Source organism: Aphelocoma coerulescens, chromosome 1A (genome assembly GCF_041296385.1).
Source record: "Aphelocoma coerulescens isolate FSJ_1873_10779 chromosome 1A, UR_Acoe_1.0, whole genome shotgun sequence".
Classification (NCBI taxonomy): Eukaryota; Metazoa; Chordata; class Aves; order Passeriformes; family Corvidae; genus Aphelocoma; species Aphelocoma coerulescens.
In genome coordinates, this window is record NC_091014.1 from 1,308,683 (window position 1) to 1,332,731 (window position 24,049).

General features: G+C 55.4%; 1 protein-coding gene across 1 annotated transcript in view; it reads left to right on the top strand.

Moving 5' to 3' along the window:
* PPP6R2 (protein phosphatase 6 regulatory subunit 2) overlaps nucleotides 1-24,049 on the top strand; it is a 54,744-nt gene that overhangs the window by 25,570 nt on the left and 5,125 nt on the right. Inside the window, 20 exon segments of the mRNA XM_069033481.1 lie at nucleotides 861-1,106; nucleotides 3,924-4,110; nucleotides 4,784-4,921; nucleotides 5,985-6,050; nucleotides 6,902-7,014; nucleotides 9,761-9,874; nucleotides 10,773-10,899; nucleotides 11,591-11,743; nucleotides 12,491-12,703; nucleotides 13,550-13,614; nucleotides 15,780-15,895; nucleotides 16,711-16,796; nucleotides 17,088-17,168; nucleotides 17,508-17,605; nucleotides 19,591-19,648; nucleotides 20,517-20,644; nucleotides 21,500-21,599; nucleotides 21,601-21,661; nucleotides 23,332-23,485; nucleotides 23,890-23,978. Of these exon segments, the coding sequence (XP_068889582.1) occupies nucleotides 880-1,106; nucleotides 3,924-4,110; nucleotides 4,784-4,921; nucleotides 5,985-6,050; nucleotides 6,902-7,014; nucleotides 9,761-9,874; nucleotides 10,773-10,899; nucleotides 11,591-11,743; nucleotides 12,491-12,703; nucleotides 13,550-13,614; nucleotides 15,780-15,895; nucleotides 16,711-16,796; nucleotides 17,088-17,168; nucleotides 17,508-17,605; nucleotides 19,591-19,648; nucleotides 20,517-20,644; nucleotides 21,500-21,599; nucleotides 21,601-21,661; nucleotides 23,332-23,485; nucleotides 23,890-23,978 (2,374 nt within the window). The 5' untranslated portion in view covers nucleotides 861-879.

Genomic DNA, 24,049 nt, shown 5'->3' on the forward strand with positions numbered 1-24,049 from the left:
CTGGCACTGGAGGGGCTCTGAGGTCCCTTCCCACCCAGCCATTCCAGGATTCCCTGAATTCTGTACCTGGTCCTGTGGCCCAAGCAGGATTGTGAAGGGTTGTCAAGGAGCTGAGGTGAGATGGTGAAGGGCAGAATTGGAAGATAAAATGTTAAGCAAGCGAAGAGCCCTGGAAGAGTCTCTTAAGGATGGTCTGAACAGTGCCTTGGTTTGGTGTAACCCACAGCTGTTCTAAAATTCCAGGCACTGGGAAAGCAAAGTGGAAAAGCATTGTTAATAGAACTGACACTGGGAAAAATTGGGATAACCAAAGGGCAAACAAGGGTTGGGGGAGGAGAGGATGGAAATGGGAGGTACAGAGTGCAGTGCCTCAGGAGAGCCCTGGAGGGGCTGGAGCATGTCCAGGGCAGAGAAGGGGCTGGAGCCCCAGGAGTGGCACAGGGAGCTGGGAAAGGGGCTCAGGCTGGAGCAAAGGAGGCTCCGGGGGGACCTTGTGGCTCTGCACAAGTCCCTGACAGGAGGGGGCAGCCGGGGGGGGTCGGGCTCTGCTCCCAGGGAACAGGGACAGGAGAGAGGGAACGGCCTCAGGCTGGGCCAGGGGAGGGGCAGGGTGGATGGTGGGGAAATTCCTTCCCCAGCAGGGTTGGAAAGCACTGGGAGGGGCTGCTCAGGGCAGTGGCAGAGTCCCCATCCCCGGAAGTGTTTAAAAAATGTGTGGACGTGGCACTTGAGCACCTGATTTGGTGGTGGATGGGGTTGATGGTTGGACTCGATGATCTTAAAGGTCTTCTCCGACCTCAGCGATTCCGTGATGATCCGTGCTGGGTGCGGAGCAGTAACCGGTGCTTTCCCGCCCCCAGCCAGTCGTGTCCCATCACCATGTTCTGGAAGTTTGATCTGAACACAACGTCACACGTGGACAAGCTGCTGGACAAGGAGGATGTGACCCTGGAGGAGCTGATGGACGAGGATGACGTCCTGCAGGAATGCAAGGCCCAGAACCGGCGGCTGCTGGACTTCCTGTGCCAGCAGCAGTGCATGGAGCAGCTGGTCACCCTCATCACCCACGAGCCCCCCGTGGACATGGACGAGAAGGTCCGATTCAAGTAGGTATTGGACTCCTGCTCCCCCAGGACATCCCAGCCAGGGGTCCCGGGGCTGAAAACAGAGATTCCAGCTGGGTTCTGTCCATGCTGCTGGGGGTGGCAGCTCCTCACTGGGGGAGGCTTTGAGCCCTGGGGATGCCTCAGCAGTTGGGGCTTGGAGGGAATTGTCAGGATTTGTTGCTTTGGTTTTGATGGTGTAACACTGAGTTGGTCTCCAAAACAATACTACCTCAAATAATGTCTCCAAAACATCCTATCTCAGTGTCTCGAAAATATCCTGCTGTTTCCTCAAAATCCATAGCCCCCTGAGCAGGTTTTTATAGGAAAGGGAAGCACAAGAGGTAGAAATCTCTGAACTCGATGGATTTCCAATCCCACAGAACAAAGTGAGCTGGAAAATGAATAAAATCTGGGATGTTTTCAGTGTGCTGCACGTCCAGATCCTGCTGATTCCAGGGATCACAGCTCCAGGCAGGCCCTGCCTCTGCTCAGACCATGCCGAGCTCCTCACAGGGGTTTGGTTCTCACCAAAGTTGTGTTTATGCATTTTTGACTCAATGTATACTGAAAAATATTGACATTTGGGTTTGGGAAGTTTGTTTGCCTTTGTGAAGTTCATATAAAAATAAAAGGCTGCTCTGACTGTAAATAAATAAAACTGGGCAGGTTTTTCATGGTGGGAATGGATCAGGGCTGGGGTTGGTGTTGATGGAAACCCACAGAAATGCCCCACATTCAGGTCTGGCTTTAGATAAGAGCGTTGATAATGGTGGTGAGGTGGCTGTTCCCAGGTGAGTGAATGCCTGGGGATACATTGGGTAATAACTTGGAGTATCCTGGGGCTGCTCTGAAAGGTGAGTTTGGGACCCACCTGCAGAGCTGCCCTAGCCCTCGGGACACAGCAGCAGGACCTGGAGCTGCTGGAGAGAGTCCAGAGAGGCCCCGGAGCTGCTCCAGGGCTGGAGCCCCTCTGCTCTGGAGCCAGGCTGGGAGAGCTGGGGGTGCTCACCTGGAGAGGAGAAGCTCCAGGGAGAGCTGAGAGCCCCTTGCAGGGCCTAAAGGGGCTCCAGGAGAGCTGCAGAGGGACTGGGGCCAAGGGCTGGAGGGACAGGAGCCAGGGAATGGCTTCCCAGTGCCAGAGGGCAGGGCTGGATGGGAGATTGGGAATTGGGAATTGCTGGCTGGGAGGGTGGGCAGGCCCTGGCACAGGGTGCCCAGAGCAGCTGGGGCTGCCCCTGGATCCCTGGCAGTGGCCAAGGAAAGGCTGGACATTGGGGCTGGAGCAGCCTGGCACAGTGGGAGGTGTCCCTGCCATGGCAGGGCTGGCACTGGAGGGGCCCTGAGGTCCCTTCCCACCCCAACCCATTCCAGGATTCCCTGATTGTAACCAAAGAGGTGAAGAATGAGGGAAGGGGTGGACAGGGAGGGCTGATGTTCAGGGAGCATTTTCTTGGTAGCCCTTGGGACTCCCAGGAGCGTCTCCAAAGCCTGGAGAGGGGAGGGAGGTTTGAGCTCATTAGAAACCAGGGAATAAATACAGGCTGAGCTTTTGGAATAAATACAGGCTGAGCAGGAAGAGTGGACTGTGTAAATCCAGATGGAATCCCACTTTTGGCTCTTCAGGAGAGGTTGTGAAAGTTTGTGAAATAGAACAGGGAGAAACTTGATAGCTTGGGAAGGATCTGGGGCTCAGGATGTGTGAAAGGAAATCATCTGAGGGCTTTATCCCTGAAAGGTGGGATGGAAGCTCATAAAGTTCAGAGGGGAAACTGCAAAGAGGATAAGTCCCCAGTAAATCCCCATCCAAGCAGAACTTGTGGAATTGTGCACCTGGAGGGAGGCTGGAGCAAGAAAGGAGATTGTGAACTCCTGGATGTGCCGAGGAGCTGCTGAGCCCAGGGGTGAGGGAAGCTCAGCTTCCAGGGGGGAGTTGGGGTGAGGTGAGTTCCCTGCAGCCGGGAAACCTCCAGGGCTGGGCTGTGGTGCCAGAATGGGAGTGGTGAGGGTTGGATCAGACCTGGGGCTGTGAGAGCTGTGGGAGCAGAACCCGCTGGGACGAGGAGAGCTCCCATTTCTCCCCCTGTCCATGGGATGTGTATCCAAGGGAGGCTCCACACACGGATCTTTAGGAATTGTGGATGCTTTTTGCATGGAATGAGCCAGGAAAAGGAGAAATGAGTCCTCATGTCCTCTCGGGGCTGTAAGGAATGGAAGGGCTGGAAAGTCCCTCTGAGGTGGTGACAGGGACATCCTCAGCCTCAGCTCCTTGGGCAGCACCAAGCCCAGGAACAGCAGCAGTGGGGCCTGGGGGGCTTAGGGAACCTTTGGGGCTGGAGCTGCAGGAACAGGAGGAGGCTGCTGGGGAAGGGAATGGTGCAGGGAAAGGCTCAGGGCTCCCAGCTGGGCTGGGAGTGTTTTAGGGGCTCGTGGGGAGTGCAAAGCTTGGATTGCAGAGACTGGGAAAGATCCTGGTGTACAAACCTGGTTTGGTCACAAATCAATAACCCATTGTGGGAAAAGTGCCCTCACCAGAGGGAATCAGTCCTGGAATGGTTGGGTGGGAAGGGACCTCAGAGCCCCTCCAGCCCCACCCCTGCCATGGCAGGGACACCTCCCACTGTGCCAGGCTGCTCCCAGCCCCAATGTCCAGCCTGGCCTTGGCCACTGCCAGGGATCCAGGGGCAGCCACAGCTGCTCTGAGAATCTGTGCCAGGGCCTGCCCACCCTCCCAGCCAGGAATTGCTTCACTTTATGAGACCTTTGCAGAGGGAGATCTCCAGGGGAGTTCCCATCTCACCTCCGGGTGTGTCACTGCAGGTACCCCAACACGGCCTGCGAGCTGCTGACCTCGGATGTGCCACAGATCAACGACAAACTGGGCGGGGACGAGACCCTGCTCAACATCCTCTACAACTTCCTGGACCATGAGCCCCCCCTGAACCCCCTGCTCGCCAGCTTCTTCAGCAAGACCATCGGGAACCTCATTGCACGGAAAACAGAACAGGTGGGGATGGGATCTGTCCCGAGCCAGGGAATTCCCTGTCAGTGCTGGTGTCATGTCCTTGCTGTGAGCTCATGATATTCCTGGAGTTGGGTTTAAGGTCGGAGGTGAAATGGAGTCTCCAGAAAGTTCTCGGAGTTCCTCAGTGCAGGGAGGTGCTGGCGTGGACGGACTCTTCCCAGAGTTCTGGCTCGGGATCAGCCACAGCCGGGATATCCCCATGGCACGGCTAAAGCTGCGCTTTCCATGCCAAGGCCTTTGGAGGATCACCAGAGTCATCCCAATCCATAAACAAGGCCTCAGGCTCATCCTTAGGGAAGGGGCGCTGAGCCATGTGCTGAACAGGGATTCAGGAATACTCACATCCCGCTCAGTACTGGGCTTTTAAATGCTGCCTGGCAGGAAGCTTAGGAGGAAAGGAAAATTCTCCAGCTCTGCTTATTTCCATGGCCTTGGGTTTCTTTGTGGCTCAGAGGGGAGAAAAGTTGGCTGAAAAGATGTGATTTGGTATTGCCTTGGAATAAGAATTATTCCCTTGTTCCCTGGAGAGCTCCCAACCCAAGGCCAGTGGTTGAGACACAAAGGAGAAGCTCCAGGAGCTGTGAGGGAGCTGTGAGGGAGTTGTGAGGGAGCTGTGTGTCCTGCTGGCAGCTGATGGGGGCTCCTGTCTCCGCAGGTGATCTCGTTTTTGAGGAAAAAGGACAAGTTCCTGAGCCTGGTGCTAAAGCACATCGACACCTCAGCCATGATGGACCTGCTGCTGCGCCTCATCAGCTGCGTGGAGCCCGCGGCGCTGCGCCAGGACGTGCTCAACGTGAGGGCCTTCCCCGCCCCCAGCCCCTGCTCCTGCCTGGGTCAGGACAAACGGGATGCTGGGGTGTTCTATCCCAGGAGCAGATCCTGTTCCCAGCGTTGGAGTCGCTTCTGTGGGGTCCCTCAGCCCGGCTGTGGCTCCGGGGCAGCAGCCTGGGTCACTCCTGGCAGCAAGGGGTTCCCACTCATTTTTCCATGGAGCAACCCAACCACTCTGTAGTCCAGCTGGAGAGCTTGGAGAAAGGGAATCTGTTCTTTCCCAGTGTTCAGAAATTCAGACCTTGATTGGGACAGGAATTAGTGTAACTCCTCACCATGTTCAAGGAATCATAGAGTCAGGGAATCATGGAATGCTTTGGGTTGGAGAACCCCTCCAGTGCCAGCCCTGCCATGGCAGGGACACCTCCCACTGTCCCAGGCTGCTCCCAGCCCCAATGTCCAGCCTGGCCTTGGCCACTGCCAGGGATCCAGGGGCAGCCCCAGCTGCTCTGGGCACCCTGTGCCAGGGCCTGCCCACCCTCCCAGCCAGCAATTCCCAATTCCCAATTCCCAATCTCCCATCCAGCCCTGCCCTCTGCCACTGGGAAGCCATTCCCTTGGTCCTGTCCCTCCATCCTGGTTTGCCTGGGCTGGGAAGGGAGATAAGGAATGGTTTGCATGGAGAACAGGAAGTTGTGGAGCAAGGTCAAGGTGCAGTGACAGCTGTTCCAGCATCTGGGAGGAGGAGGAATTGCTGAGTGAGAGCAGCAGGAAGAGCAGGAGCTGTGGGAGAACGTGGTGCTGGTTCTGCCACTGCTGCTCGGATGAGGCTGTTTGTCCCTGGAGCATTCCGTGCTTTCCAGAGGGGTTTGGGTGTTAGTTCCATGGCAGGATGCAAATCCAAATCCATCCCCATCCATGCTGATGCAAATCCACATCCATCCCTATCCCTGTCCCTGCCTCAGGAATGGGATCAGGAGAGGGAAGGAAGGGCTTCCCCTTCCTGAAGGGCTTCCCAGAGCTCCTCTTGTTCCGAGTTCCCAGACATCCAACGAGGATTTTCTCTCCCTCTCCTTTCCCTGCAGTGGCTGAATGAAGCCAGGATTATCCAGAGACTCGTGGAGCTGATCCATTCGAGCCAGGACGAGGATGTGAGTGGGACCAGGGCTGGGGTTTGGAGTGCTGGGTCCTGCAGGGTTCTGGAGATTCCCGTTGTCCTTGGGCACTGTGCTGGTGACCTGTGGAGGAGCCACCAGGGATGGCCTTGGCATGTCCCATCCTCTGCTCAGCACCAAATGGGGGGTTTTGGAGCAGTTTCATCTGTTTTCCACTTACTTTACTCCCAGTTTCTTGGTTCTGCTGCCTCAGCTCATCTCAGAACGGGGACTTCCCTTGGGATTAGGGAGGAACCTGCTGGTCCTGGAAAATCCCTTAAAATCAACCACTATGCCATTTTCAAATCTTTTTAGCCCCAAGTAGGAATTCAGTTGTAGAGTCCAGGAAATGCAGCTCTGAGCCCAATTCCCTCAGCTAATCCCAGGCAAATCTCCCCCTCTGAGAGGAAAACTGGGAACATCCCCATGGATTTGTGCTGTAGCAGAGCTGCTGGGGCAATGCTGAGCTGCAGCAGCTCCAGAGAGGCTTTGACTGGGGGCCAGAACCAGAGGATAAAGTCCTCAAACAGCCCTGGAAAGCCTTTCAGTCCCTGGGAATTAAATGGTGAAGGGTTTTCTCTAGCAGGAAGGCTGAGCAGTGGGAGGAAGGATGGAATGTTTGTGTTGGGAATGTGCAGGTTAGCGGGATTGAGGAGGAGAGGAAAAGGAATCCTCATCCCTGAGCTCCTGAACTGCTGGTAATGGTCATGTTTGGGCCAATTGCCTTTGACTGCACAGTCTGGTGATGCTGCTACTCCTGGTGTATCCAGCACCAAGTAACTCCGGGGTGGAGCAGGAATGGGATTGATCCCAGCTGGTGCTGATGCTGCTCCTGTTCCTGTTTCCAGAGGCAATCCAACGCTTCCCAGACCCTGTGTGACATCATCAGGCTGAGCAGAGACCAGAGCGCTCAGCTCCAGGATGTCCCGGAGCCAGACCCACTTCTCACAGCACTGGAATCGTGAGTACTGGGGGCACTGGGGGTGCTGGGGACACTGGGGGTGGCTCCTGGATTGCTCCACAGGGAGCACGTGGAGCAGGGATGTTCCTTTGGAGCTGGAGCAGCACTGAACGGCCTCTCCAGGGATTTGGGGTTTGGGGCTCTGTCTGGAGGCAGGAGAGGAGATCAGGGAGGCCAAAGCTCCCGGCCTGACCCAGGGAATTTCAGGCTGAGAGAGTTGGGAATGTTCAGCCTGGAGAAGGGAGGGTTCTATGGAGACCTCGGAGCATCTTCAGGGTCCGAAGGGACCTCAGAGGAAGCCAGCGGGGGATTGTTCATCCAGAACTGGAGTGTCAGGACAAGGGGAATGACAGGAAACAGACAGAGAATAGGGTTAGATGGGATCTTGGGAAGGAATTCCTGGCTGGGAGGGTGGGCAGGCCCTGGCAGAGGGTGCCCAGAGCAGCTGGGGCTGCCCCTGGATCCCTGGCAGTGCCCAAGGCCAAGCTGGACATTGGGGCTGGGAGCAGCCTGGCACAGTGGGAGGTGTCCCTGCCATGGCAGGGCTGGCACTGGAGGGGCTCTGAGGTCCCTTCCCACCCAGCCCATTCCAGGATTCCCTAATTTCCCAGATAACGTTCAGTGTGTACCAGAAATATTGGTTTTCCCAGTTTTGCTCAATTCCTGCTGTTGTTCCTTTGCTCTTTGCAAGGAGCATTCAATTATTTATGTCCTGTTCTGCTTCTTATCTTCACTTCAAACCTAAAAACTCTGGGAGATTCTCCAGGAGACTGAAACTAAAAAAGGCTCTTTTAGGCCTGGAGGTGACATTTTGTCAGGAAAGGGCTGGAAGGAGCCATGGAAGGAACTGGGGCTCCCAAATCCCGTGGGACGTTTCTGTCCACCCAGAGCTCTCTGAATTTTTGGGACATTTGGGATCTTTTCTCCTGATCCAGGGCTGTCAGTTCTTCCATGACCGTGGGATAATTCCTGGGACAGGAGCTGGTGTGTGCAGGTGGGAATGGATGTGGATCATCCCAGCACTGGAGAGCCACTGGGACCATCCTGGGCTTGCCATGGAGCTCTGCCCCTGCCAGGACCTGCTGCTCTTCCATAAATGTTTCATTTCCCTCACTGCTCCTGCAGGAATGAGGCAGATCCAGCCTTTGTGCCATGGCCTGACTGGATCCTGTGCCAGGGAAGTGTTGGCTTTTCCTGGAATCCCGGAATGGGTTGGGTGGGAAGGGACCTCAGAGCCCCTCCAGTGCCAGCCCTGCCATGGCAGGGACACCTCCCACTGTGCCAGGCTGCTCCAGCCCCAATGTCCAGCCTGGCCTTGGCCACTGCCAGGGATCCAGGGGCAGCCCCAGCTGCTCTGGGCACCCTGTGCCAGGGCCTGCCCACCCTCCCAGCCAGCAATTCCCAATTCCCAATCTCCCATCCAGCCCTGCCCTCTGCCACTGGGAAGCCATTCCCTGTGTCCTGTCCCTCCAGCCCTTGGCCCCAGTCCCTCTGCAGCTCTCCTGGAGCCCCTTTAGGCCCTGCAAGGGGCTCTCAGCTCTCCCTGGAGCTTCTCCTCTCCAGGCGAGCACCCCCAGCTCTCCCAGCCTGGCTCCAGAGCAGAGGGGCTCCAGCCCTGGAGCAGCTCCGGGGCCTCTCTGGACTCTCTCCAGCAGCTCCAGGTCCTGGTACTGTTGGGCTCTGCAGCTGGAGGCACATCCCTCACCAGAGCCTGTGGCCTCTCCTCACTCTGTGTCAGTTCTGAGCCCTCAAAGTTTTGGAGTTGAGATTCCAGCTCGGTCATTCCCCCAGGAATCCCAGGACCTTTAATGAGGGCTGTGATTCCCTGCAGTGGGAGGGATGATGGCCATGGAAGATGTGGCACTTCCAGACTTTTTTGGTAATTTTAGGCTTTCTTGGTAGTTTTGGAGAGGGCTGTGGGACCCTGCACTTCCAGGAACCATCTCCAGAATTCCTGCTCAAAATAAAGAACGTTTTGGCAAGGGGATTCTTTCACTCCCCTTTCTGCTGAAGGTCACCGAGCTCATTACCCTTCCTGGCCAATTTTCCCCAGTCTTACAGTGACTTTTCGGAGTTTGGATAACTTCTATCATCCCTGAGTCAGGAGCGAAGGATCAGCATGAAGGAGGTGGGGTCAGGGTTAGGGAATGAGCCCCAAATCCAGGCTGCAGGAGCTGCTGGCTGAGTGCAATAAAGGGAATTTGGTTCATTCCAGAAAATTGACTCCTTTTCCTGCCTCTGCCTCCCCTGCTCTGCTGACAGAGGATATTTAGATACTCCTTATTCAAATAATCCTGCCTCATGAATTATTCATCTGTTTTTACATTTTTGTCTCATATTTTATTTATACCCACGGAAAGAGATTTTTGGGAATGTTAGAAAATAGTCAGGATTGGGCTGTGAACTCCAGGGATGCTGGGTTTGGCTGGACACGGGGCTGGGGAAGGCAGGGAAGGGACTTCCTGAGTGCTGGATTCTGGGGAGCTGTCCCTGAGGGAAGGAGCTGGGATGTGGTGGGGAACAGGAGCTGCAGGAACTGGAGCTGGGAGCAGGGCCTCAGCCTCCTGTTCCTCCCACCCGTTATTCCTTGGCCCTGGCAAAGAGCAGCGGGAGGAGTGGGATCTTCCCTCCGTCTTCAGCGGTTCCCCGATCAATCCATCAGTGGGTGCAGCAGCCCTGGTCCGGAGCGGGAGCGGTGCTGCTGCTGGGAGCAGCCCCGCCCGGTGACCCCGCGCTGTGTCCCCAGGCAGGAGTGCGTGGAGCAGCTCCTCAGGAACATGTTTGACGGGGAGCAGACCGAGAGCTGCATCGTGAACGGAACCCAGGTGCTCCTGACGCTGCTGGAAACGCGGCGCTCCGGGTGAGCCGGGACCGCCGGGACCGCCGGGACCGCGCCTCGGGAGCCGCCCGGGGGCTCCGGCCTGGGCTGGGGGCCGGGAGGGACAGGCCGGGCCTGCTGGCGACTCTCTGCCAGCACAGGCACTGCCAGGACACAGGGAAAGGCTTCAGGCTGGAAGAGGGGAGTTTGAGATGGGAGATTGGGAATTGGGAATTGCTGGCTGGGAGGGTGGGCAGGCCCTGGCACAGGGTGCCCAGAGCAGCTGGGGCTGCCCCTGGATCCCTGGCAGTGGCCAAGGCCAGGCTGGACATTGGGGCTGGAGCAGCCTGGCACAGTGGGAGGAATGAACATTTTTAGGTAATTGTGGCTGAGCCATTTCCTTTGGAAGTGTTCGGGAGTTTGGAACCCCAGGGAGCCCTTTGGGGGTGTGGTTTGCCAGCTCTGCAGGGAGGTTATTCATGGTCAGCTCCCCCTGAGCTCGGCACGGGTTCTGTTGTGTGAGCAGCACCTTGGCAATGATACTAATATTAATTAATTCAGTATAAGAAATACTATAATTAATTAATGTAATTAATGCAGGTATGCGAATATGTTCAGGAGCTGAAAATTATTATTTTTTATCCTTATTTTTGAAGAGAAAACCACTGACACGGGCAGTGTGACTGGAGGCTCTTTAATGAAATCTCCACCTCTGGGTGCTGGGGGCAGCTCTGGGCCCCAGGAGAAGGAAGATGGAAAGTGGGAAGTGTAGAAGGAAAATGGTTTTAGTGGAATTGCTGATTGAACACCGAGCTGGGCAATGGTTTGATGTCATAAAGTCCCAGAATCCCAGGATGGGCTGGGGTGGGAGGGACCTTGAGGACCATCTGGTATCATCACTGGAAGAGGGAGTTGTGAGTGAATCCCGGTGTTCCCTCAGAGTGGAAGGCCTGATGGACTCGTACACTCAGGGATTCGAGAGGTCTTACACTGTCAACAGCAGCATCTTACACGGCATCGAGCCCCGGCTCAAGGACTTCCACCAGCTGCTGCTGCGCCCGCCCAAGGTACTGCCCAGCGTTCCGGGAATCACACAGCTCCAGCACGGACACGCGGCGGGGAAGGGAAACCCACAGGGAAATTTCCTAACTGGGGCGTGCAGGGATGAGGCAGCAGGAATCTGCAGCAGGAATCTGCAGCCAGCACCTGAGGGTTGGTGTGTTCAGGGAAATCCAGGAAGCGGAGACAGTTTGGGACTGGGGGTTGAGTGGAGATGGGAAAGGATGGAGAGGAAGGAACTTTTAGTTGGATGTTAATCTTATGATTTGGAGGTCACATCTCCCAGTGGTCCCAGAACCATCCTCTTGGGAAGGTGGTTTAGGTTTCCCTGCTGAGAACATTCCAGAAATGAGCGGGTTCTGTTGAATCCCAGAATCCCAGAATAGCCAGGGTTGGGAGGGATTGTCCAGTCCAAGCCCCTGCAGGGCAGGGTCGCCTGGAGCAGGTGACACAGGGACACGTCCAGGGGGGTTTGGGATGTCCCCAGAGCGGGGGACTCAGGCCCTCCCTGGGCAGCTGTTCCAGGGTTCTGCCCCCTCCATGGAAAGAAGTTTTTCCTTCTGTTGAGGTGGAATTCCCATGGCTGAATTTCCAGCCATGGCTCCGTCTCCTGTCACTGGGCCCCGTGGGAGGGAAGACCCTGGTGCAGGTGCACGGCAGGAATGTTGTCCCTCCTTGACTGCCGTCCCTGCTCCGCAGAAACCGGCGATCCTGACCACGCTGGGGGTGCTGGAGGAGCCGCTGGGGAACGCGCGGCTGCACGGCTCGCGGCTCATCGCGGCGCTGCTGCACACCAACACTCCCAGCATCAACCAGGAGCTCTGCCGCCTCAGCACCATGGACTTGTTACTTGTGAGTATTGAGGGCGGGGGGAATTCCAGCTGGGAGCAGCTTTGCCTTCCCTGGGATCCGCTCTGCGCAGGGCTTGTGCCAGGGGGACAAAGTCCCGTTATTGCTCTGATCTGCTCCAAGGAGGAGCAGATCCCTGGAAGAGCTTTTGAGATCCAAATCCCACTGTTTGGGGATTTGGACTGAGCCTCACACTTCTAGCTCCTTGTTAGTTCAGTGGAGAGGGTGTGAAACAGTCTGTGCTGTGTGTGAGCTCCTGGAATGCTGAGAGATGAACTTCCTCCTGGAATCCCAGGATCCCTGAGGCTGGAAAAGGCCTCCCGGCGCCTGGGCAGCCTTAAGAGAATTGATCCCGTCCTTAGCAATTGTTTAGTTCCTGTTTCTCTGAGGAGTCATTCAGCCCCAGCACAGTTCAGTTGGAGTTTTCTGTGTGTCTGTGCTGTGAGTGCTGTCTGTGTGTGAGAGAATTCCCAAGTGCTCAGTTTATTGGGAATACTCACTGGTTTCCCGACAGACCGAGCACCCAGGGAATGCAGAGCCCAGCCAGCAGTGGGTGCTGGGCTGTAGCAGGAAAACTGAGTGGAACTGCTGATCAAACAACAGCTTGGGCAACAACTTCATATCACAAAGCCCCAGAATGCTGGGATGGGATGGATTGGGAAGATCCTTAAAGATCCCTGATATCACTGATCATTAAAAGCAGGAAAATTTATCCCCAGTAAATTCTTCCATCTCTCATTTCTCCTCCAGGACTTATTTTTTAAATACACGTGGAATAACTTTTTGCATTTCCAAGTGGAGCTGTCCATAGCAGCCATCCTGTCCCACTCCATGCACGAGGGGAAGCCCAGCCCGGGGGAGCCGGGCAGCAAAGAGGAGGCTCCGAGCAGGAGCGCGGCCCCGGAGAGCGCGGAGCCCGCGGAGCCCGTGGCCGGAGCCACCGAGAACATCATGGTCACCCACGTGAGAGCTGGGCCTGGGCTGGGGCCAGCGGGGCATCTCTGGGATGGGCTGGTCCAGAGCAGGCACTGGGCTCAGTGTGCATTGATTATCATTTATTGTCATTTTTAGTGGGTTTTGTTATCGTTTATTACCAATTTTAGTGGGTTTTGTTGTTATTTATTATCTATTTTTAGTGGGGTTTATTGTTATTTATTATCATTTTCAAGTGGGTTTTATTGTTATTTATTATTATCTATTTTAGTGATTTTTATTATTATTTATGATCAATTTTTAGTGGGATTTATTATTATTTATTATCAATTTCAGTGGGTTCTATTATTATTTATTACCATTTGTAGTGGTTCTCATGGAACTGTGGTTTGTACCTTTATTTGTAGCATCCCATTCCAAAACTCCCCTCATTTAATGGCCCTGTGAATCCCTTGCTATTTATTAAAATTATCCCTATTTATTATTTGAAGTATTCCTATTTATTAGTAAAGCTATCCCTATTTATTAGTAAAATTAGCCCTATATATTAGTAAAATTTCATTTTTTTAGTAAAAACAACTATACATTTGGGACAAGAACTTGAACATTCCAGCCTTTAGTGGTCAGACCCCGGTGTGGGGGTTGGAAAATGCCAGCAGCATTTTCATTCCTGCTGCTGGGAAGCCCAAAGCAGCCTGGGGATGTTCCAGGTGTTGCTGCTCTCCCCGGATCCTCTGGGAAATAATCAGGGAGGAGCTGGGGCTCTTGGGCAGGGGAAGAGCTGAGGTTTGAGTTCCTGGGGAGGAGAGAGGGAAGCAAGAGGAGGAGCCACAGTTCTCCTTTGGGAAGTTCTGAATGTTCTCCCTTTCCCCCCAGCTGTTCCAGAAGTGCTGCCTGGTGCAGAGGATATTGGATGCCTGGGAAGCCAATGACAAAATCCAGTAAGGAACTGCTGGCCCAGGGCTGCGCTTGACTTTGGAATATTCTTGGAGCATGTCCCATTTAATGGTGCCCAAACAGGCTTGGATTGTGGTTGGGATTTGGAATTGGGATGGTCTGCATGCTGAAAAGCCAAATTCCCAATAGGCAGGATTTGAAAGCGCGATGGGGTTTAGGGATGTTTCCAGCACCTCATCCCAGACACTCAGTCTGCTGCTTTCCTGCTTTCTCGGGGAATCCCAGGGAACGTTCACTCCTTTCATTCTTTTTTTGTTTTAAATGCACAATTTTATTCTCCCTGGAGTGGAAAACTCTTGGAAGTTGGGGTGGCCAAGCATTTGTGCTCTGGATTTCATATTTTAGCTTCATAAACCCCTTGGATTTTGTGCTGATTGGGCTGATAAGAACTAAATATTTTAAAAGAACCAAAACATTAAAGTGAAAATATTCTGGAGGCCTCCGTTTCCATGTCCAGCTCAGTGTTTGGTCCTCCCTCTCTATTTTGAGCTCTTGGAGGCTTCCAAAGGCTTTGGAGTCCCACTGGAATTGTTTAGGCGGATAATTGGTGGGTTGGGGTTTGGATTACTTTTTTGTTTGTTGGTTTGGGTTGGGTTTTTTTGGGTTTTGGTCCTTTTTACAGCCCCTTGTCTGCATAAGGAATTCTGCTGGGCATTTCCTCGCCCAGTTCTGCAGGACCAAAAATACCCCTGGGTGCTGCTTGGGAGCTTTGCTGATTAAACCAGAAAGGAGCCAGAGCTCATCCCTGTTTCCTGCCAAAGCGCTCCAGTCAGCAGCACACTGGAAAGGATCTGGATGGCAAGGAAAAAAGAGGGATTGAAGCAGAGGAATCTCAGCTGGGGCTTTGGGAAGGTGGAGTTTCCAGGAAGGTCCTTGGCTGCTCTCAGTGGGCACATGGAGACCAGGGGGGGCAGCTGTGGCTGCCCCAGGATCCCTGGCAGTGGCCAAGGCCAGGCTGGACATTGGGGCTGGAGCAGCCTGGCACAGTGGGAGGTGTCCCTGCCAGGGCAGGGCTGGCACTGGAGGGGCTCTGAGGTCCCTTCCCACCCAGCCATCCCAGGATTCCCTGATCTGGTTTTTAGCACGGCTTCACGCTCCAGGAAGGAAAGAGTGAGCAGCCAGGAAAGGGACTCAGGGGCTTCTCGGGCTCCATGTTGGGATCTGGTTTTATCCCAAGGGGGAATCCCATGGTTGGATGGGAACGTCGCGTGTTCAGGATGCACTGCTGCAGCCCCAGTCCCACCCTGGAGCTCTGTCAGTAGCTGTGCTGTAAATCCTTAGCTCTGGGAGTTCTCTTCCCTGGGAATTACAGTCAGATTTATTCCTGCATATTTTCCATGTTTAGCTCCTTGTTTGGAGCTCCTCCCACGTTACCTGAGTGGGATCAGGGGTCCCAAAACATGGCAAAATGGGGGAAGGTCCCTGTGCTGGGGGGCAAGCTCATCCCGTCCTGCCTGAGCAGGGCTGATCCCTGCTGGGTTCTGCAGGGAACTCTGGGATGTGTGGGGCTGGAATTCTGTGGCCATTGGGGCAGGAGTGCCGGGGCCATTCCAGAGGCTCCGAGGGTATCCTGGCTCCGTGGCTATCCCGGTTCCATCAGTATCCTGGCTTTGTGGCTATCCCGGTTCCATGGGTATCCTGGCTCTGTGGCTATCCCGGCTCCGTGGCTATCCTGGCTCCGTGGGTATCCTGGCTCCATGGGTATCCCGGCTCCGTGGCTATCCCGGTTCCATGGGTATCCTGGCTCTGTGGGTATCCCGGTTCCATGGGTATCCTGGTTCCGTGGGTATCCTGGCTCCATGGGTATCCTGGCTCCGTGGGTATGCCGGTTCCATGGGTATCCCGGTTCCATGGGTATCCTGGCTCCGTGGGTATCCCGGCTCCGTGGCTATCCCGGTTCCATGGGTATCCTGGCTCCGTGGGTATCCCGGCTCCGTGGCTATCCCGGTTCCATGGGTATCCTGGCTCCGTGGGTATCCCGGCTCCGTGGCTATCCCGGTTCCATGGGTATCCTGGCTCCATGGGTATCCTGGCTCCGTGGCTATCCCGGTTCCATGGGTATCCCGGCTCCATGGGTATCCTGGCTCTGTGGGTATCCTGGCTCCGTGGGTATCCCGGCTCCGTGGGTAGCGGCTGCTCTCTGTTCCAGGGCAGAGGGCGGCAGGAGGAGAGGGAACATGGGGCACCTGACCCGCATCGCCAACGCCGTGGTGCACAACATGGAGAAGGGGCCCATGCAGGCCCAGATCAGTGACTTCATCAAAGGTACCGCCTGCTCCTCCTCCTCTTCCTCCTCCTGCAGCTCCCCCTCACTGCTCTTCAGGGAAAAATAACCCTTGGGAGCTCCTGGAAGGACTCACTGCAGGTGTTTCCTCAAGGTCCTTCCACAATGAAAGGATTCCCAGTGAAATCCCACAGTATCCCATCATTCAAAGTGTGCTGAGACCCCATTTGGCTGCTCTTGGTTTTCACTCAGTGAAGTTAAGGTTGGACAGTGGGAGGTGTCCCTGCCAGGGCAGGGCTGGCACTGGAGGGGCTCTGAGGTCCTTCCCACCCAGCCATTCCATGAATCCGTGACACGTCTCTGAGGAAAGACACGAGGTTAAATGTCCCCAGAGGCCCCAGATGTGCTCATCAGAGATACTCCCTTTGCCAGAGATACTCCCTGTGTCCACCCTGCCCTCACTGGACCCACCTGGAGAACTGGTTTTGTGCCATGGGTTTGGGTGGGAGGAAGGAAGATTCTCCATTTTCCATCCCCAGTGACAATCCAGCCAGGCAGTGACAATCTGGGGGCACAATCTTTTGCTCTTCAGTTATTAAACTTTACTCAGCCCTCGAGTCCTGCTCACCTTTGGGCTCCCAGTTGTCCCACTGTGCTGGGATGGGAGGGATGGGAGGGAAGGGCCCCCCCAGTCCCCAGGAGGAAAGGGAAGAGCCAAGCACAGCTGGAGCCCCGCTTGGGGTTGTTCCCAGCAAGGTGAGAGAAGCTGTGTGTCCTTAGCCCAGGTGAGTCCCCGAGGAGTTCAGATGGCTCAGAGCACCCAAATCCCATGGGCTGTGTGACCCTCTCGTTCCAGAGCTGCCTGAGGACTGCAGGGGCAGGTGGGAGAGTTTCGTGGAGGAGACGCTGACGGAGACGAACCGGAGGAACACGGTGGATTTGGTGAGTTGGTCACTCCGGTGGCTCCTGGGCTTCCCCTGACAGAAAAAAGGGATATTCCTGGTTTTTCTCATTGTCCTTGTTTTGCTGAAGAATGCTTCCAAGGCAGAGTAGAAAGCACTTCCAGAAACATTCTGTAACAGTCCTTCAGCAGAGCTGATCCGTGGTGCTGGGCTGGTCCCTGGCATTCCTCGGGGCAGCTCCTGCCTCGGCAGGAGTTTGGGCTTTGGTGGAACTGAGGCACTGGAGCTTTCCCAGTTTTCCCTGGTCCCTGACTGGTTTGTGCTTTCCCAGGTGAGCACCCACCACCTCCACTCCTCCAGCGAGGATGAGGACATTGAGAGCGCTTTTCCCAACGAACTCACTCTGCAACAGGTGAGTTGGGAACATCTTCACTGTTCCCGGGAAACTTCCTGCTCCAACTGCCTTTGGTCCATCCCAGTGTGGAGCAGCTCCCTGAACTCTGCTCCCAGTCTGTGTGTTCAGCTCCTCTGGGCTTTCCCAGAGCAGTGCCATGGGCTGGGATCCACCTGGGAGCAGGAATCCCAGAGCTCTGTGTGACTCTGCTGTGGGGAGGGGTTGGAATTGAGGATTTCCCACACTTCCTGTGATGTTCATGCCTTCCTGGAGCAGCTGTTCCCATGCAGCTCCACTGACTGTTTCTGGAGTGTCTCTGGACACCCTAACCATGGATTTGTTGGGATCCCTTCCCAGGCCTTCTCCGAGTACCAGATCCAGCAGATGACGGCCAACTTCGTGGATCAGTTCGGCTTCAACGACGAGGAGTTTGCAGACCAGGATGACAACATCAAGTGAGTCTGGGGGTGTTTGGTGACAGCAGCAAGTGAGCCTGGGGGTATTCGGCGTTAGAGCCTCTGCATCCCATCCTCCCTCTGGTTCAGGTTTACAAATGAGCCTCGTTATCCCTCCTCAGGTTGGAAACAGCTCCTTGTTTTCCAGGAGCACAGCCCGATCTCCAGAGCCAGGTGGAGAAGCAAGGAAAAGCATTCCTTCATTTTAAGGAGGAAATAAAGCAGGCAACTGTTGTCCATCCCTGGTCTGGGATGAGTTTAAAAGCAAAGCATGAGAGCAAAGCCTGGGCAGCTTAACAGATCTTTCCCAAGGAATTAAATCCTTATTGGAATGAGGAGTGAGGGGACAGTGCTCTGATGGAATCCAAGGGAAATGCAGCCATTTTCCCCCTCCAGAGAAAGAGAACAGGGATAAAATCAGGAGCAGAGGCAATTCAGGGAGACAGGGAAGGGGATTTAGTGTTACACAACTGGCTGGATCCAGAGCTCGGACTTTGCTGCTTTTACAGAATTCCTTTAATCCCGTTAAAGCTGCAGCTCATCCTCTCTCCTTAGAAATGTACCTGGCACTGGGATTATCCCAGGGGTCATAACAGTCCTGAAACTGGGACCATTCAGTTACGGACAGAGCAGTGCTCCAGGGGATCCCAGCGCTCCTGCTCCTCAGCTCCTGCGTTTGTCTCCATCCCAGGAATTCCTTGGGATCCAAGGCCCTTCCCATCCAGGGTTTTTCCTGAGCCTTGGAGATGTCAGAACCTTGATAAGGCCAACAAGTTCCAGATTAGAATCAGAGATGATATGAACAGAAATTATTCTGTTCTGCACATAAAAAAAAACCCCAAACCACAACAACAACAAAAAAAAAACGAAAAAAAACCAATAAAAAACCCCAACCAAATAAAAATAAAATAAAATAAAATAAAATAAAATAAAATAAAATAAAATAAAATAAAATAAAATAAAATAAACTTTTGACTGCTGGCAAATATGGCCCGATGTGAATGAGGGGCAGGGAGGAGTTAAATCCCTGAGGAGCTGCCCCAGGAGCCTCGTGCCCGGTGTAAAATGAACAGGAAGCTGGAAAAAGTCCGTGCCTGGGATGTTATGGCTCTGTTTGTGGTTGTAAAGGGAGAATATCCTGCAACACCTGGAATATTCTGGGAGTGGTGCTCCCTGGCAGCTGTTTCCAGCTGCTGGACACTGGGATGGAAGTGAGTGGGAATATTTAAGGAGTGTCAGCCATGTGTCAGTGTCCCTGGGGCTGCAGGAGTACTGAACTGAAGAGTTCTTCAAGGAAAATACCACTGGAAAAGCTACAGATCCATAAGTAGGGGGAGTGAACTCCTGGATCCAGATTCTCTGGGAATTGGGAATTTCTGGGCCTGCAGCACCCTCTGCTGTTCCCACCAGGGGCTCATCTGGCTCGGGCTGGGAATTGGGTCATTTCGAGATGTTCACAGCACAGCCACACTTCGGGCTTTGGGCCCCTGCTGCACTGAGATTCACAGAATCCTGGGATCCCTGAGGCTGGAAAAGCCCTCCCAGCTGTGCCCGATGCCCACCTTGTTCCCAGCCCAGAGCCCTGAGTGCCACCTCCAGGAATTCCTTGGACACTTGCAGGGATGGGCACTCCAAACCTCCCTGGGCAGCCCCTGCCAAGGCCTGAGCACCCTTTCCATGGGGAAATTCCTGCTGATGCACACCCTGCCCCTCCCCTGGCCCAGCCTGAGGCCGTTCCCTCTCTCCTGTCCCTGTTCCCTGGCAGCAGAGCCCGACCCCCCCCGGCTGCACCCCAGGAATCCCCTCCAGTGCCACCCCTGCCATGGGCAGGGAATGTTCCAGGCTGGAATAACCCTTCCTGCAGTGAGGGGACACCGCAGCCTGGGTACAGGGGTGGCTGTTCAGGGGGTCAGAGCCCAGGAGTGGCTCTGGCCTTGGCTCCTCACAGCCATCCCTGAGGCTCTTCCCTCCCTCCTCCCTCCCAGCGCTCCCTTCGACCGCATCGCCGAGATCAACTTCAACATCGACGCCGACGACGACAGCGTGAGTGGGAATCTGGGATAGTGCTGGAATAAATGTGGTTCTGGAAAGGTCCTGCTTGGATTCTGAGAGAACAAAAGTTTGGGGGGGTCTTTGGGCAATGCAGAGGGGTCTCGTGGGCACTGCCCGGCCCCTCAGGGGCTCCTCCCAGGAAATGTTTCCTCTGAAGCAGCACTGCCAGCACTGTGGGAATCTTCCTGCAGTGCCAGTCTGTTGTTCTTAGAATCAGGGAATCCTGGAATGGGTTGGGTGGGAAGGGACCTCAGAGCCCCTCCAGTGCCAGCCCTGCCATGGCAGGGACACCTCCCACTGTGCCAGGCTGCTCCAGCCCCAATGTCCAGCCTGGCCTTGGCCACTGCCAGGGATCCAGGGGCAGCCCCAGCTGCTCTGGGCACCCTGTGCCAGGGCCTGCCCACCCTCCCAGCCAGCAATTCCCAATTCCCAGTCTCCCATCCAGCCCTGCCCTCTGGCACTGGGAAGCCATTCCCTGGCTCCTGGCCCTCCATGCCTTGGCCCCAGTCCCTCTGCAGCTCTCCTGGAGCCCCTTTAGGCCCTGCAAGGGGCTCTCAGCTCTCCCTGGATTCCTCTCTTCTCCAGGTGAGCATGTCCAGCTCTCCCAGCTTTTGATCATCTTTCCAGACACAGGTTAGGGAAGCACAGGCAGAGATGGGTTTCTCATGGATGTAAACACTGCCAGGCTGCTCCTGGCCTTTCCTGGTTTATTGCCCCAAAGCAAAGCAGCAGCTGGGCTGTGGTGATCCAGGTGATCCCAGCTCCTGAGCAAAGCTGGGGCTGGTCAGCCCTGAGACTTGGCCTTAAAGCACTGTCTCCAGAGAACCTCTGGAATGTGATTTCCCTTTGATCCCTGCAGCCCAACGCCTCCCTGTTCGAGGCCTGCTGCAACGAGCGCATCCAGCAGTTCGACGACAACGAGGAGGAGGAGGATATCTGGGAGGAGAAGGAGATCTCCTACGCAACCCAGGTCAAGTCCAGGACACGGTAAGGTGAAAACACAGCCCTGATTTCCCCCTCATGCTGGGAATCTGCATGTTTCAATCCAGGCCAGGAGGAATTCCTTGGGGTTTGTGTCATTTCGGGGCCAGAAGGTTTTATCTGACTCAACCCCGAGCGCTCTCGCTGCCACTTGTGCTGGGGTTCTCCTGAGCTGGAGACAGACCCAGTTTGAGGGAATTCAGTAACAGTGGGAACATGTAATTAATGACTCTTCCATCAAACACATGAAAAACCCCCACTCTCAGTGTGAGACACTTGGAATCTTCTCCTTCCCTCATCCTTGGAGAGGAGGAGGAGGGGGTGAAACTGAGGGGAGTGGGCAGAACATTCTTTCTCAGAATGTTCAAATCAGAAAAGTGAGAGCAAGAGGCCTCCTGGGGCATCTCAGGCTTTGAAATAATTTTTCATCCCTTTGGCAGAGCCACTTATTAGATAAAGTTATTTCTGTAATTCCCAATCTGAAATGTGATCACAGGAAACAGGGAAAACATCCCAGAGCTCTGCATGTCCTTGCCAAGCATCATCAGCCTCAGGTCCTGCCAGGCACAGGGTGGGTTCCACGCCCGTGCCCATCCCCTCGCTGGGCACTGGTTTGTGGTGCCCCTGGCCCTGGGTCTGTCCTGCACCTCCAGGGAGTTCTGACACCAAAGCCCTCGGGAATCTGGAATCCCTCCGAGTGCCCACGACTGCCCTGAGCAATCTGGGGAGATATTTTGGGGGAAACAACCGTGGAAAAGGCTCTGGGCAGCTCTGGGCTGTTTCCCCAGGGCCAGGGAGGAGGAGCTGAGGGATGGGTGCAGCGGCTGCTCCGGGAGTGGCTCATTCCCAGTTCCCGCTCAGGTTTGGAGCATCGCAGACGTCAGAGAGCTCCAAGAGTGACCTGGAGAACGGGGACCACGACGGCAGCGTGGACTCAGAGGAGGAGGAGGAGCAGCAGCCGCCCCCCCCCCTCGCCAAACAAGGGCAGCACCGCGGAGCAGAAGGACTCGGAGTCCTCCCAAGGTACCGGATTTGCGGGAGCACATCCTGGGATCTGTGCACAGCAGCGCTCACACGCTGCCAGCTGCCCATGGAGAGTCCCCAGTTCCTCCTGGCTGGGGGAAATGGGGATGTCAGGGCTCACTTTGTTCCTCTGGAGCCTCAGGGAGCTGCAGCCCTGCCCCAGAGCAGCCCTCGTGTCAGGCAGCCCCACAGGGAGAATCCCAGGGAAAAGTCCCTGCGCATGGCAGCACTTGGGATGAGATTGGCTCTAAGGTCCCCTCGCACCCAAACCATTCAGTGGTTCTGTGATTCCCTGGATCCCAGCTCCTTTAGTGCAAATCCCAGTCAAAGCAGCAGTGGAGGGATGGGACCTGAACTCCTCCCATCCCAGGACAGTTTTGTGCCCACCTTTGCCAGGTGTCTCCACACCCCCCGGCCCTGCCCATTCTGCTTTCCCAGCTGTGTTTGCCTGTTGCAAACCCATCCCTACAGTGCCTGGAGGAGGAGTGAAGAGGGACAGGGTTTTCCTGAAATCCTGGAATGGTTTGGGTGGGAAGGGACCTCAGAGCCCCTCCAGCCCCAGCCCTGCCCTGGCAGGGACACCTCCCACTGTGCCAGGCTGCTCCCAGCCCCAGTGTCCAGCCTGGCCTTGGGCACTGCCAGGGATCCAGGGGCAGCCCCAGCTGCTCTGGGCACCCTGTGCCAGGGCCTGCCCACCCTCCCAGCCAGCAATTCCTTCCCAAGATCCCAACTAAACCTGGAGCTGGAAGCCATTCCCTGTGTCCTGTCCCTCCAGCCCCCTGTCTCTTCCCATCTTGTTTGCTCCTTCAGGGATTTTCCCAGCTCTCCATGTAAATGACACTGTGGGAATGCTGGACACCCATGGTGCTGTCAGCAGAACAGTTCCAAGGGACAAAAACATTTTCCCAACCATCCATTTCTCCAAGCTTTTTCAGTTCTAAACCATTTCTTTCTGTGGGTGCTGCCCTTGTGTTGTCACTGTGAGCACCAGGCAGGGTTATCCCAGGATCCTGCTCTCTGCACCCCTTTGGAAGTGTCAGATAATTCCAGTTTGTTGGGAAGAACCAGTATAAACCTCACGGTCCCAGTGGGTTGTGTGTGACAGCCCAGTCACCCTCTGCAGACTCAGCTGGAATTTGGGATCAGTTTTGGGGGTGCAGCCTCGGTGGGTCCCTCCCGCTCGGTTCTGTTCCTGCAGAGCTCTGTAATCCTCCCTCTCCCCTGGGAAAAGCTCAGGAAAAATGCTATTCCAAAGGTGGGATTTGTAGGACTGGGAGTAGGATGATGGAGGTAGGTTCTGCAGGAGGATTCCTCCAGGACTGTAAAAAAAGCCATTAACCAGTGATTTCTGGAGTCTTAAATATTGCAATCCATTGATCAGTTCCTTACCTGAAACTGCCAAAATGCAGCCATTGGAGATGGAGATGGGAGCTTTTGGCAGGGAACTGAGGGACCTGGAGCTGGGAATCTCTGGCTCAGGGAATGGAGCCACCCACAGTGTCATTTGTCTCCATGGATGCCTCTCCTGGGGATAAACATCCACAGGGATTTCCGTGGGACTGTGGAAGGGATGGATGTGCCCTGGGATGGGTTGCCCTGTCCCTGGGATCCCTGGGCTGTTCCTGGCCGGCCAGAGGCTGTGCTGGCAGCCCAGGCTGTTGTGTCCGCAGGGGCCGGCTGGACGGCCGTGTTCGAGCCCGTGAGCCCCACGCCGCCCGTGGCCATGGACGTGGGATCCAGCGTGTGGGACTCGGCCTCCCCGCAGAGCAGCGCCCCGGAGGAGAAGGGCTGGGCCAAGTTCACAGACTTCCAGCCTTTCTGCTGGTAAGAGCTACGCAATTCCAGCTCCCCTGGAGCCTTGCAGTGGGGGAATATTTGGGATACGTGTTGGTGGAGCGCATGGCTGTAATCCTTTCTTCTTCCCCTTCCCTTCCCGTTGCTTCCCTTTTATGTTTTAATATTGTCTGGTCATCCTGGATTGGGGCTCCTTCATGCTTCCCAGTGCTTCCCAGTGCTCCTGCCTGGGGCTGGGACACAGCCCCGCTTCCTGTGTCCTCACAGGGTACAGAATCAGCAAATAAGGTTAATAGAAATTCAAAACACTGGTGGGAAGGAAGAGCAGGGCCTGGGGACTGCTCCTGCAGGGCTGTTGGGAAGCTCTGGGATAATCCCAGTGGGAACCTCTGGGATGATCCCGGTGTCCATGCTCAGGGCTGTTCCCTCCCCAGCTCCGAGTCCGGCCCTCGCTGCAGCTCCCCCATGGACACCGAGAGCGGCGGCACTGACAGGACCCCGGCGCAGGGCCAGGACAAGAGCTGTGAGTGACACGGGGCCAGCCCCGGGGTGCCCTCAGCTCCCGGGAATTCTGCACAGAGCACCTGGGGAAGG